Raw genomic sequence first — 15210 nt, forward strand, 5'->3', positions numbered from 1 at the left:
TTTCTTCCTCCATTAAATCTCAGAGATTTGTGCAGCATGTTAGATTCCTCATTTGCTATCAAACATTTCATCTCTCAGTGTTTCAAAAATTGTCAGACACATGTGTATGTTCTAGATCAGCTTTTTGGTTCCTGGAAATACTTACCTAAGGTCATTCCACTGATCCAAAGATCACTATTTAATCCCTTCTTTAGTTAATCAGCAAAAAGAGGTTTCATCTTCTTTTATTCATATCACTTTTCATTCAATATTTAATTCCTAATTTTTATTTTTTACTACACTTAAAATTTTATAAGAATGGTATCACTTATGCTATTAACTTGGTAAACCTATCTTTCAGCTCTACTACATGTCATCTTTTCTAGAAAATCTTTCCTGATTTGTTAAGAGTTTGATCACTCCCCTTATATTCCAGAAAACCTTTTGGCCCATCAGAGCACTTCCCAATTGGTACTAAAATTGCTTGCTTCTCTGCCTTCCCATGTGCCTATCTGGACTGTGAACATTTTTATTAATACCTAATCTCCAGCATTTCCCACAGATCTTAGAAAGGTGCTTGGTAAAGACTTAATGAATAACTTCAAGAACAACTCACTCTTCTTGAAGAGATCCCCCTAACCCTTCAGGGTACTTCAATAAAAACACTTCTTGCAAAGCTTTCTCATTTTTATTCCAAACAGATAAAACTGCTGCCTAAGGATTCTGGGCACATGACCTACCTTAGTCTCTTGGTAAATTTCAATCTGACAAAAAGCAAGTTTTCTTTTTTGCAATTTAACAACAACCAAATTATCTGGTCCATATATGCTTTTCTTTGTCCTGAAGATAATACTGACTGCCCCATTAGTGAATTTTATATGGTTAAATTCTCTAAGCTTTAGTTTCTTCTGTGTGAAATACAGATAATAGTGTTGAACTCACAGTTCATTCATAAAACATTTATATAGCATTTACTGTGTGGCACGGACTGACCTAAGTGCTTTACAGATGTTAGTTAAGTAAATGATTAAATGCTAACACATTCCTGGTACACAGCAAGAATTTAATGAATGTTGGCTAAAATGAGTATTACCTCTAAGAAAAAGCTAAAGGAATATCTATATATCCAGATTTAAATCCAGATAGATGGGATTGATGGATGGATTGATTGATAGATGGATGGATTGGGTGGGGGGGGGGCATCCTGATAGATGATGCTCTAGAAGGCATTTTCAAAAGCAAGTGACTGGAGTCATTATTTATTTATTTATTTATTTATTTATTTTTTAAATTTTATTTATTTATTTATGATAGTCACAGAGAGAGAAAGAGGGAGAGGCAGAGACACAGGCAGAGGGAGAAGCAGGCTCCATGCACCGAGAGCCCGATGTGGGATTCGATCCCGGGTCTCCAGGATCGCGCCCTGGGCCAAAGGCAGGCGCCAAACCGCTGCGCCACCCAGGGATCCCTGGAGTCATTATTTAGAGAAAAGTTTAGGAACCTATACTACCAAGATAAAGTTTAGTATTTTCATTCTCTGGACCAAAAAGATTTTCAGTCCCAAATGTAAAACTTGAAAGAAAATCTTTAACATTAATTCTGTAAATATTTTCGTATCTTTTATTCTCTTTGAAGTATTGATATTCTGACAATAGTAGCTAACATTTACTGCAAGCTACCTATGTACCAAGCTCTTTGCTAAGTAACCTCTCTGTGTATATACTGTCTTATTTGGAATATCTCATTTAACATTTACAATATTTACAAGATAGGTACTCTGATCATCCCTTATTTGATCAGTGATTGAGGCTTAGGGAGGTTAAATCACATGCTCAAAAGTCATACAGCTTAAAACTAGAAAGCCAAGTATGAATTCTAGAACTCTAATTTCAGAGTTTGTGCTCTTCATCGGTGGTCAGTAGTGCCTCCCTAATGATGAAAGAAACAGATTTAAATTCTAATTAATTTTGCTACAGGTTGTAGCAAAATCCTTCATGAATCACTAGTTTTTAGGAAGCAGAGGTGAGATGCTGAAAGATAAACAGAAGGTTGTAAAAGGAGCAGAGGAATGGGATTCAGATCACTGCCTTCCTCTCTCTTGGTCTGGAGAACATTTATTAAGAAAAGCATGGAGATGGTGGAAGGCTCTTTCAGGGAATAGCATGTTTACTTTGAGTTTTCTTAGTTTAAGAGTAATGCTCTAACAAAGCAATTTTCAGTCTTTTTTGGATACATGAATAACTACCAATGATCACACATTCATGACAACTCAGCTCCCTGTTTCCCACAGTCCGTGAGGGTTATAAAACCAAAGTTGGCTATCATTATTTTAACGCACAAAAATATTCATCCATGGGGTAGAAATTGAAAGTTGTTTTGGTATATTCAATTTGCTGCAGAGGTCTACTCTCAACTTATTAGAATCCCTTCTACATTAGAATGAATTTTGATAACTGACATTATGACTCTCTTCTTTTAAATTTTAATGTATTACAGGGTCTATGACATGGGAATCAATTTTATAAACCTTTAAAACTGTTTGCTCTTTTTCTCTGCACCATCTTCCTCTGTGTTTCATGCTCTTTCAACTTCTTTTTCCTTGACCCTTTTATGTTCCATTTTATGTTTTCCAACTTTTTGCCTTAACCTCTCAGTATGTGTCAAATATACAAGGATATAATCTGCTTAACAGTATTACCCTGCTTCAACAAATCTGCCACTTTACTTACCTCTGCAACAGTAAGCAAACTACTTGTCACACAGAATAAAGGCAGACTTACCTTCTACTCTTTTTTTGTGAAGTGGGGGTCGTCCTTTCTTATTCCTCACTGAGGACGTTTTACTGCTGCTACTTCCACTGTTCACAGACATTCTATCATCTTCACCTCCAGTGACTAATGAATTTCTATAGGAAATGAGTGGAAGCCATACATCTTCTCGCCTTTCCATCATCTGCTCCGTAAGGAATTTTTCTAGGTATGAATGACTAGAAACACAATAAAAGAAACAGTGATTTTCATGATAGCACTTCATGAATCACTAATTTAATTGTTTAATAAAGTGAGGCTCTCTCTTTGAAAGTTCTGAAGAATCCCCAAGGACATACGTTATACTGTTAACAGTAGTTACCTCTCGAAAAGAGGGAGGAGAATGTAAGGTTTTGCTTCACATATTCCTGGAATACGTTTATTGTTCCAATTTTACTATATATGCTGCTGAAGTGAGCACTGGAATGCTTTTGCATAGGTGAATGTATTACTAAGGTTGTGTGTGTTAACAGTGTTGTTTTTTTTTTTTTTTTAAGATTTTATTTATTTATTCATGAGAGACACAGAGAGAGAGAGACAGGCAGACACAGGCAGAAGGAGAAGCAGGCTCCATGCAGGGAGCTTGACGTGGGACTCAATCCTGAGTCTCCAGGACTAGGCCCTGGGCTTAAGGCGGCACGCTAAACCGCTGAGTCACCCGGACTGCCCTATATCAATGTCAAAAAAAAAAAAAAAAAAAAAAAATCAGTTTAGCTCAAAAGATTATTGAATTTTCTTTTAAAGTGTTCAAACCAGGGCCAGATTTCTATAATGGTGGAGGGAGAAGCTTTGCATAACAACTTTTTAACTGGTGAAAATGATAAAAGACAATTATTTAAAGTATTTATAAATTGCCCTAAGGGCATAGAGAAATATGTTCTAAGAGAGAAACATTTATTCAAGAAAATCTACTAAATCTCAGTAAAACAGTTTATAGCACTTTTGAACCCTTCCCTTGTCCATTGTCCCATCCCCCACCACTGCTCTGTGTTATGGAGGTATTATTCCAGGAGCTCTACTCTAGACAGACACAGATAAGATGGGAGCTCCTCATCTAGACCTACCTTGGAAGAAGTAGGAGGCTCCCCCCTTCCCCATTCCCTACTCATCGGGCACTAACTCCCTCTCAGGCAAAACAGGCTAAGGGACAAGCTAAGAGCTAGGGGTTACTCCTCGACACCTGCCCACAGAAAAGGGGTGTTATTCTGGGAGAAGAGGGATGTTGTCACACCCCTAGCTCCTGCTGAGTGGCATAAAAGTTCTACCCATCAACCAAACAAAGAGTAGAGCAGTCAGAAATTTAACAGAGAAAACCAGGGAAAAGATAGCCAAGAAGAGCCCTCCTGGGATCACAGATGATCCTAGATGTTGGCAAGGATCTGCACATATGCTTAAGCTGCACCCACTCATGGGCAAAAAGAACAGTGGATGAGGGCAGTCTTGTTATCATTCCCAATGCCCCACATCGATATATCAACATAGGGAGGAAGCCTCCCTGGCACAAAGGGCTCAAGTACAAACCTCTACCCAAACACTGGTTGAAAAATAAACTATGACCCACAAGCAACTCTTAGAAAGGCAGACTTAAAGATAAAATCATAGTAGACTGGTTTCCAGTTCTTCATGTAAGGAGCCTGGAAGTTGTCACTGCATCCCTATCAAGTAAAGAGCTCAACAGACTAAAAAATCAACAACTTCCTGGATCCACAGAGAGGAAAACAGCTTTCCTCAAGACTGGAAGACACAGGAGGTAACAGCTTATTGGAACAGACAGAAACAGAACTACCTACCTTGAGCACCATGGCTGGGGCAGGAAATTTTGCCATAATTCATAAATTGTTAGAGGTTCTCTGTGGACAAGTCTGAGAGTTCCAAACTCAGGGGACTCAGTGATAGGGAGACCTCTTCATAATGTGAGATTTACCTCCAGAAGCTCAATCAGATTTCCACAATAAAATATCAGAAAAAACTCCCTGAACTTAAGGCAGGGGGAGAGGAAAAGGAACCATTTTGAAATCTGCCAGAGTATATTATTCTTTTTTTTTTTTTAAGATTATTTTTGGATTCACTCATTAGAGAGAGAGCGAGAGTCAGAGAGAGCAGGGGCCTCAGAGGGAGGGGGAGAAGCAGACTCCCCGCTGAGCAAAGAGCCTGATGCAGGACTTGATCCTAGGACCCTAGGACCATGACCTGAGCTGAAGGCAGATGCTTAACTGACTGAGCTACCCACGTGCCCCAGAGTATATTATTCTTAATAAAACCTCTTTTCAGGAGAAACAGGTTAAGTAGAGCACAACTTGCAGGGAAATACCCAACTCCAGCCCACTCTACATTTTGTCCCAACTATGGGTAAAGAAAAAAACTAAGAAACACTTGTGAAATTTATGTCCAGGGGCATAGGTTCACTAACAGATTGAGACCTATAGGACTACAGAGTGCTTCCTCTCTTCCCATGCTTCATCATCATATTACTAAAGGTTTATAGTACATATTACTGCAAATGTTTACAGCAGTTCCTTTTATCCAGTACAGCATGTCTGGCTATCAAGACAAAATTGTAAGGCATACCAAAAGGCAAAGATATATTTTGAAGGACAGAGCAAACACCAGAATCAGACGTGGCAAAAATAATAGAATTATCAGACTGGCAATTTAAAACAACTATCAATATGCTAAAGGGCTCTAATGGAAAGAGTAGACAGCATACGAAGACATGAACAATGAAAGAAGACAGATGGAAATCCTAAGAACCAAAAAGAAATGCTAGAGATGACAACTGTAAAGGAAACAAACAATGCCTCTGGTAAGCTTATTTGTAAGACTAGACACAGCTGAGGAAAAAAACCTCTGCTCTAGGGGACATGGCAAGAGAATCCTTGAAAACTGAAAAGCAAAGAGAATATAGATGGAGAAAAAACATAACATCTGACTACAATAACAACTATAAAAGGTGTGAACATAATGGAATATCAGAAGGAGATACACGACAATAATAACAATAATTTAAAACAAAAATGACAGCGAATTTTCCCAAATTAACATCAGATACCAAACCTTAGATCCAGGAAACTCAGAAAATACCAAAAAGGATAAAAATGACAAAAGTACTACATTTTCATAAGCTCAATCAGATTTCCACAATAAAATATCAGAAAAAACTCCTGAAAGAAGCCAGAAGAAAAAGACATACTTTATGGGGTCTAACTTCTCCTTAAAAACCATGCAAGCAAGAAGACAGTGGAGTAAAGGATTAAGAGAAAAACTCCACCAAACTAGAATTCTGTGCCCTGTAAAATTACCCTTTATTTTTTTTTTAATTTTTATTTATTTATGATAGTCACACAGAGAGAGAGAGAGAGGCAGAGACATAGGCAGAGGGAGAAGCAGGCTCCATGCACCGGGAGCCCGACGTGGGATTTGATCTCGGGTCTCCAGGATCGCGCCCTGGGCCAAAGGCAGGTGCCAAACCACTGCGCCACCTAGGGATCCCTAAAATTACCCTTTAAAAGTGAAGGAAAAATAAAGACTTTCTCAGACAAATAAAAATTGAGAAAATTCTTGCTAGAAGACCTGCTTTGCATGAAATGTTAAAAGAAGTGCTTTAGAAGGGCACTTAGGTGGTTCAGTCAGTTAAGCATCAGACTTGGTTTCAGGGTTGAGATAGAGCCCTGCATTGGGCTCCATACTCTGAACAGTCTGCTTGAGATACTCTCCCTCTCCCTCTGCCTCTTTTCCCACACATGCACTCTCTCTCTCAAATAAATAAAATCTTAAAAAAAAAAAGAAATGCTTTAGAAGGAAAATAATATAGGTCAGAGACAATCTGCATAAAGAACACTGAAGAAAGAAATATAAAAACGTTAATTTTTCTTAACTGATCTAACAAGTTTTTGCTCAAAATAATACCAACAATGTATTTGATTATGTATGCTTTGTATATATCATATATATGCATATATATTTGGATATATATATGAAATGAATGACACCAATGATACAAGAGATAGGAGGAATGAATTAGGATTATTCTGTTATTATAAGGTACTCATACTACCCATGAAATGATAGAGTATTATTTAAACGTGGACTTACATTAGCTGTAAATATATATTGTAAACTCTAAGGCAACCACTTAAAGAGTATCAACATGCTGAGAAAAGAGAGCAAATGGGATCATAAAATGCTCAATTAAAACTTTTTGCAAAAGGCAGAAAAAAGAGTGTAAGACAAAATAAAAGCAAAGAAAAGGGCAACAAATAGAAACAGTAAGGAATATGTAGGTGTAATCCAACTATATCAATAATCAATTTGAATATCAATGTTATAAGTGCACCAAGTAGAAGACTGTCAGAGTGGATTAAAAAAACAAGACTCAAGTATAGGCTGTCTACAATAAATCTACTTTAAATGTAAAGACACATATAAATTAAAAGTAAGTAAATGGACAATAATAATTATCAAAAGAGTAGTTACATTTTAGACAGAGCACACTTCAAAGTAAGGAAAGTTATCAGAAATAAAGGGCATTATACAGTGATACAGGAGTCAATTCTCCAAGAGATATAATAATCCTTACCATGTATGTGCTTACAGAGCATCAAACTATATGAGGCAAAAACTAACTGCAAACAGAAACTGCAATTAGAAATAGATGAATCCACTATCACAGTTGAAGACTTCAACATCCCTCTAATCAGAAATGGACAGTTTCAGCAGCCAGAAAATCAGTAAGGACATAGTTGAACTCAACAACACCATCAGTCAACTAGATAGAATTAATATCTACAGACTAACTACAACCAAAAGCAGAATACACATTTCTCTCAAGCTCACCTGTTAACATTCATCAAGAGTTTACATTCTAGGTCATAAAACACATCTTAACAAATTTAAAAGAACAAAAATCATACAATGTTTGCTCTTAAAATTAATTAGAAATTTAATTAAAATAGAAATCATTATCAGGAAGATACACAGAGATTAAACATTATGCTTTAAAATAACACATGAGATAAAGAAGAAATCCCAAGGGAAATTTAAAAACATTTGGAACTAAATGAAAATAATAGCATACCAAATTTGTGCAATGCAGTGAAAGCAGTGGTTAAAAAAAAGTTATAGCACTGATGCACATACCAGAAAGGAAAAAGATTCAAAATCAATAATCTAAGCTTCTACTTTAGAAAACTAGAAAAAGATAACCAAAATAGAGTGAAAGAAAATAATAAAAATTGGAGTAGAAATCAATGAAATTAAAAACAGAAAGTAATATAGAAAATCAGCAAAATTAAAAGCTAGTTCTTTGAAAAGAACAGTAAAATTGATTGGTCTCTAGACAGCCCTCAGGGGGTGGTGGAGGGAGGAAGAGAGGGTAACAAACTACTAATACCAGAAATTAAAGAGAACACATCATTACAGATCCTATGGACATTAACAGGAAAGTAAAGGAATACTACAAACAACTCTATGCCCACATCAAAGAGACCAATTACTTGAAATACACAAACTGTCAAATTTCACACAAGAAGAAACAGACAATCTGAATAGGCCTGTATCTATTAAATGAATTGATTCAATAATAAATATAGTCAAACTGATCTCTGACAAAAGGAGCAACGGCAATAAAATGGAAGAAAGGCAGTCTCTTCAGTAAGTGGTGCTAGAACAACTGGATGTTCATAAGCAAATAAATTAATCCAGACAGACCTTTTGTCTTTCACAAAAATCAACTCAAAATGGATTAATAACCTAAATGTAAATCTATAGAAAACAATATAGAAGAAAACCTAGATAACCCAGGGTATGGCAATGACTTTTTCTTTTTTTAAGATTTATTTATTCATGAGAGGGGGAGGAGGAGCGGGGGCAAAGACATAGGCAGAGGGAGAAGCAGACTCCATGCAGGGAGCCTGATGTGGAACTTGATCCTGGGACTCCAGGATCACACCCTGGGTGGAGGGCAGGCACTAAACTGCTGAGCCACCAGGCATCCTGGCAATGACTTTTTAGATACAACACTAAAGGCAAGGTCCCTGGAATAGTAATTGTTGATGTGGGAGTTAAAATTAAAAACTTTCGTTCTGCAAAAGACACTGTCTAGAGAAAGATGATAACTACAGACTGGGAGAAAATATTTGCAAAATACACATATGATAAAGGAACTGCTATCTAACAAAGAATTCTTAAAAACAACCTGATTGAAAAATGGCCTTCAGATATGAATAAATACCTTACCAAAGAAAATATACAGATGGCAAATAAGCACATGAAAAGATACTCCACCTCATATGTTATTAGGGAAATGCAAATTAAAATGAAATACCACAACACAGAATGACACTATCCAATTCTGGTGAGGATGCAGAACAGAAACTCTCATACATTGCTGGTGGGAACAGAAAATGGTATAGCAACTTTGGAAGACAGTTTGGCAGTTTATAACAAAACTAAACATACTCTTACCATGTGATCCAGCAATCACACACCTCAAAAGACCTGACAAATTAAGTCCTCACAATTACTTATACAGGGATGTTCATAGCACTTTTATTCATAACTGCCAAAACTAGAAAGTACCTAATAATGTCCTTCAGTAGGTGAATGGATAAATCATTTGGGGGTACTTCTAGGCAATGGAATATTACTCAACACAAAAAAGAAATGAGCTATTAAGCAATAAAAAGACACTGAGGAACTTTAAATGTATATTACTAAGTGAAAGAAGATTATCTGAAAAGGCTACATACTCTGTGATTCCAACTATATAACATTCTGGAAAAGGCAAAATTATAGAAACAGTAAAATGATCACTGCAAGGGATTAGGGAGGAGAGGAAGGATGCACAAGCAGAACAGGATTTTTAGGGAAGTGAAAAAAATACTCCATGATACCATAATGATGGAGGCATGTCATTAGATATTTGTCTAAACCCACAGAATGTACAACATCAAGAGTGAACTTGATGTAATGTTGAACATGTAATCATGTAATCATGAACATTGGTGATTGTGATGGGTCAAAGGTAGATTGATGAATTGTAACTACAGTATCACTTTGGTGGTAGATGTTGACAATGGGGAGGCTAGGGTAGGGGGATATATGGGAATTCTCTGTATCTTTCCTTTAATTTTGCTGTGAACCACAACTTCTCTAAAAATTAAGCTAAATCAAAAAAAAAATTAAGCTAAATCAAATAAAACCAAATTGAAATACATTAATTTAAATCACATACTTCCCTGGTCTGGAAGACTGCACATACCCAAGGCTGCCCTTCTCAGGAGCAATCAGAGAGGGAATTTCCAAGCTGCTAGTCTGGTTGACCATGGGACAAAGTAAACCCCCTAACTGTGATAGCAGCCTTCAAAAGCCACACATATCTCAAATAGTAAAAAGTAAAAATCTAAATGACCCAGGAGGTTTAAGTGCAACTTTTGATTAATGAGTCTAATGCTGATATAGGGGTGACTCCTAGGTATTTAAGCCAAATGATAAACAAGAGGAAAAAAATCTGAGTAGGGACAGCAGAGACTGCATGCACACTGCAAGAGAAACAGACTTCAAAGAGTTTGTTCATCCAAGTCTTTAAACAAATGATCAAACAACATCAATATCTAGGGGCACAGCAAATCAGTATCATGAGTAGCTAAATTATTTCACAATATATCCTACGTGCAACATTATCAAAACTGTTCAGTTTTCAACAAAAAATTATGAGACATTCAAATAAATAGGGAAGTGTGACCTATATAAAGCAGTAAAAAATGAGCGATAAAAATGGTGGTCCATAAAGGTTATAAAGCTATTATTTAAAAATATTCAAAGAACTAAAAATATATATAAAGAATGAAGAGGGAGGGGCAAGATGGCGAAAGAGTAGGGTCCCCAAGTCACCTGTCCCCACCAAATTACCTAGATAACCTTCAAATCATCCTGAAAATCTACGAATTCGGCCTGATATTTCAAGAGAGAACACCTGGAATGCTACAGTGAGAAGAGTTCACACTTCTATCAAGGTAGGAAGACGGAGAAAAAGAAATAAAGAAACAAAAGGCATCCAAGGGGGAGGGGCCCCGCAAGGAGCCGGGCTAAGGCCGGGCGAGTGCCCCCAGCAGAGAAAAGCACCGTCCCGGAGAAGCAGGAGCAGCATCACCAATCTTCCCGGACAGAAAGGGGCTCACAGGGAGTTAGAGCAGGACCCAGGAGGGCAGGGATGCCCTCAGGCTCCCTGGGACACTAACAGACACCTTCGCCCCAGGGAGAGTGCACCGAGCTCCTTAAAGGGCTGCAGCAAGCGCATGGCAGGACCTGGGAGCAGCTAGGAGGGGCTCGGGCGGTGGCTCCGCGGGGAGGGGGCTTCCCAGCCGGGAGCGCGAATCCAACAGCGCAGACCCGTGAGCACAGGGCGCCGGGGACAACGCCCAGATCTGGCCTCAACCTGGACAGGCAGAGGCCGGGAGGGCCCAGGACAGCAAGGACGCTCCTGCCCAAGCTGAGCAGATCAGCAGCCCCGACCCCAAAGCATCCAGGCCCTGCAGACGGAGAGATCCGGAGTTACTGCGGGAGCTGAATCCAGGGCTCCAGAGCTGGCCGGTGCCACTGCGGTTGATCCTCCTAGGGCCTAACTGGGTAAACAACCCCCACTGAGCCCTGCACCAGGCAAGAGGCAGAGCAGCTCCCCCATGTGCTAACACCTGAAAATCAGCACAACAGGCCCCTCCCCCAGAAGACCAGCTAGACGGCCAAGTTCCAGGGGAAGTCAAGGGACTTAAAGCATACAGAATCAGAAGATACTCCCCCGTGTTTTGTTTTTGTTTTTTTTTTGCTTTTTGATTTCTGTTTGCTTCCCCCACCATTTTTCCTTTCTCTTTTTCTTCTTTTTTCTTCCTTTTTTTCTTTTTCTCTTTTTTTCCCTTCTTTCTCTTTTTCTCCTTTTCCCAATACAACTTGTTTTTGGCCACTCTGCACTGAGCAAAATGACTAGAAGGAAAACCTCACCTCAAAAGAAAGAATCAGAAACACTCCTCTCGCCCACAGAGTTACAAAATCTGGATTACAATTCAATGTCAGAAAGCCAGTTCAGAAGCACTATTATACAGCTACTGGTGGCTCTAGAAAAAAGCATAAAGGACTCAAGAGACTTCATGACTGCAGAATTTCGATCCAATCAGGCAGAAATTAAAAATCAATTGAATGAGATGCAATCCAAACTAGAAGTCCTAACGATGAGGGTTAACGAGGTGGAAGAATGGGTGAGTGACATAGAAGACAAGTTGACGGCAAAGAGGGAAAATGAGGAAAAAAGAGACAGACAATTAAAAGACCATGAAGACAGATTAAGGGAAATAAACGACGGCCTGAGGAAGAAAAACCTACGTTTAATTGGGGTTCCCGAGGGCGCCGAAAGGGACAGAGGTCCAGAATATGTATTTTAACAAATCATAGCTGAAAACTTTCCTAATCTGGGAAGGGAAACAGGCATTCAGATCCAGGAAATAGAGAGATCCCCCCTAAAGTCAATAAAAACCGTTCAACACCTCGACATTTAATAGTTAAGCTTGCAAATTCCAAAGATAAAGAGAAGATCCTTAAAGCAGCAAGAGACAAGAAATCCCTGACTTTTATGGGGAGGAGTATTAGAGTAACAGCAGACCTCTCCACAGAGACCTGGCAGGCCAGGGTCCTAAATGAGAAAAACATGCAACCAAGAATACTTTATCCAGCACGGCTCTCATTCAGAATGGAAGGAGAGAGAAAGAGCTTCCAAGACAGGCAGGAATTGAAAGAATATGTGACCCCCAAACCAACTCTGCAAGAAATTTTAAGGCAGACTCTTAAAAATCCCCTTTAAGACGAAGTCCAGTGGAACAATCCACAAAAACAAGGACTGAATAGATATCATGAGGACTCATATGAAACTCATATCTTTCAATAGTAACTCTGAACGTGAATGGGCTTAATGACCCCATCAAAAGGCGCAGGGTTTCAGACTGGATAAAAAAGCAGGACCCATCTATTTGCTGTCTACAAGAGACTCATTTTAGACAGAAGGACACCTATAGCCTGAAAATAAAAGGTTGGAGAACCATTTAATATTCAAATGGTCCTCAAAAGAAAGCAGGGGTAACCATCCTTATATCAGATAAACTAAAATTTACCCCAAAGACTGTAGTGAGAGATGAAGAGGGACACTATAACATACTTAAAGGATCTATCCAACAAGAGGACTTAACAATCCTCAATATATATGCCCCGAATGTGGGAGCTGCCAAATATATCAATCAATTAATAACCAAGGTTAAGACATACTTAGATAATAATACACTTATACTTGGTGACTTCAATCTAGCACTTTCTACACTCGATAGGTCTTCTAAACACAACATCCCCAAAGAAACGAGAGCTTTAAATGATACTCTGGACCAGATGGATTTCACAGATATCTACAGAACTTTACATCCAAACTCAACTGAATACACATTCTTCTCAAGTGTACATGGAACCTTCTCCAGAATAGACCACATACTGGGTCACAAATCGGGTCTGAACCAATACCAAAAGATTGGGATCGTCCCCTGCATATTCTCAGACCATAATGCCTTGAAATTAGAACTAAATCACAACAAGAAGTTTGGAAGGACTTCAAACACGTGGAGGTTAAGGACCATCCTGCTAAAAGATGAAAGGGTCAACCAGGAAATTAAGGAAGAATTAAAAAGATTCATGGAAACTAATGAGAATGAAGATACAACCATTCAAAATCTTTGGGATGCAGCAAAAGCAGTCCTGAGGGGGAAATACATCGCAATACAAGCATCCATTCAAAAACTGGAAAGAACTCAAATACAAAAGCTAACCTTACACCTAAAGGAGCTAGAGAAAAAACAGCAAATAGATCCTACACCCAGCAGAAGAAGAGAGTTAATAAAGATTCAAGCAGAACTCAACGAAATCGAGACCAGACGAATTGTGGAACAGATCAACAAAACCAGGAGTTGGTTCTTTGAAAGAATTAATAAGATAGATAAACCATTAGCCAACCTTATTAAAAAGAAGAGAGAGAAGACTCAAATTAATAAAATCATGAACGAGAAAGGAGAGATCACTACCAACACCAAGGAAATACAAAAGTTTTTAAAAACATATTATGAACAGCTATACGCCAATAAATTAGGCAATCTAGAAGAAATGGACGCATTCCTGGAAAGCCACAAACTACCAAAACTGGAACAGGAAGAAATAGAAAACCTTAACAGGCCAATAACCAGGGAGGAAATTGAAGGAGTCATCAAAAACCTCCCAAGACAAAAAAGTACAGGGCCAGATGGCTTCCCAGGGAAATTCGATCAAACGTTTAAAGAAGAAATCATACCTATTCTACTAAAGCTGTTTGGAAAGATAGAAAGAGATGGAGTACTTCCAAATTCGTTCTATGAGGCCAGCATCACCTTAATTCCAAAACCAGACAAAGACCCCACCAAAAAGAATTACAGACCAATATCCCTGATGAACATTGGATGCAAAAATTCTCAACAACATACTAGCCAATAGGATCCAACAGTACATTAAGAAAATTATTCACCATGACCAAGTAGGATTTATCTCTGGGACACAAGGCTGGTTCAACACCCGTAAAACAATCAATGTGATTCATCATACCAGCAAGAGAAAAACCAAGAACCATATGATCCTTTCATTAGATGCGGAGAAAGCATTTGACAAAATACAGCATCCATTCCTGATCAAAACTCTTCAGAGTGTAGGGATACAGGGAACATTCCTTGACATCTTAAAAGCCATCTACGAAAAGCCCACAGCAAATATCATTCTCAGTGGGGAAGCACTGGGAGCCTTTCCCCTAACATCAGGAACAAGACAGGGATGTCCACTGTCACCCCTGCTATTCAACATAGTACTGGAAGTCCTAGCCTCAGCAATCAGACAACAAAAAGACATTAAAGGCATTCAAATTGGCAAAGAAGAAGTCAAACTCTCCCTCTTCGCCGATGACATGATACTCTACATAGAAAACCCAAAAGCCTCCACCCCAAGATTGCTAGAACTCATACAGCAATTTGGTAGCGTGGCAGGATATAAAATGAATGCCCAGAAATCAGTGGCATTTCTATACACTAACAATGAGACTGAAGAAAGAGAAATTAAGGAGTCAATCCCATTTACAACTGCACCCAAAAGCATAAGATACCTAGGAGTAAACCTAACCAAAGAGGTAAAGGATCTATACCCTCAAAACTATAGAACACTTCTGAAAGAAATTGAGGAAGACACAAAGAGATGGAAAATTATTCCATGCTCATGGATTGGCAGAATTAATATTGTGAAAATGTCAATGTTACCCAGGGCAATTTACACGTTTAATGCAATCCCTATCAAAATACCATGGACTTTCTTCAGAGAGTTAGAACAA

The 15210-nt window shown here is 38.4% G+C and overlaps 1 protein-coding gene across 11 annotated transcripts in view; it reads right to left on the reverse strand.

Moving 5' to 3' along the window:
• STAG1 (stromal antigen 1) overlaps positions 1 to 15210 on the reverse strand; it is a 393923-nt gene that overhangs the window by 7681 nt on the left and 371032 nt on the right. For all 11 annotated transcript variants that reach the window (XM_025449001.3, XM_035704782.2, XM_049099673.1 and 8 more), the window contains one exon: positions 2760 to 2965. In XM_025449001.3, coding sequence (XP_025304786.1) covers positions 2760 to 2965 — 206 coding nt within the window. The remainder of the gene's footprint in view (positions 1 to 2759; positions 2966 to 15210) is intronic.

The sequence above is a fragment of the Canis lupus genome, chromosome 23 (genome assembly GCF_003254725.2).
Source record: "Canis lupus dingo isolate Sandy chromosome 23, ASM325472v2, whole genome shotgun sequence".
Lineage (NCBI taxonomy): Eukaryota > Metazoa > Chordata > Mammalia > Carnivora > Canidae > Canis > Canis lupus.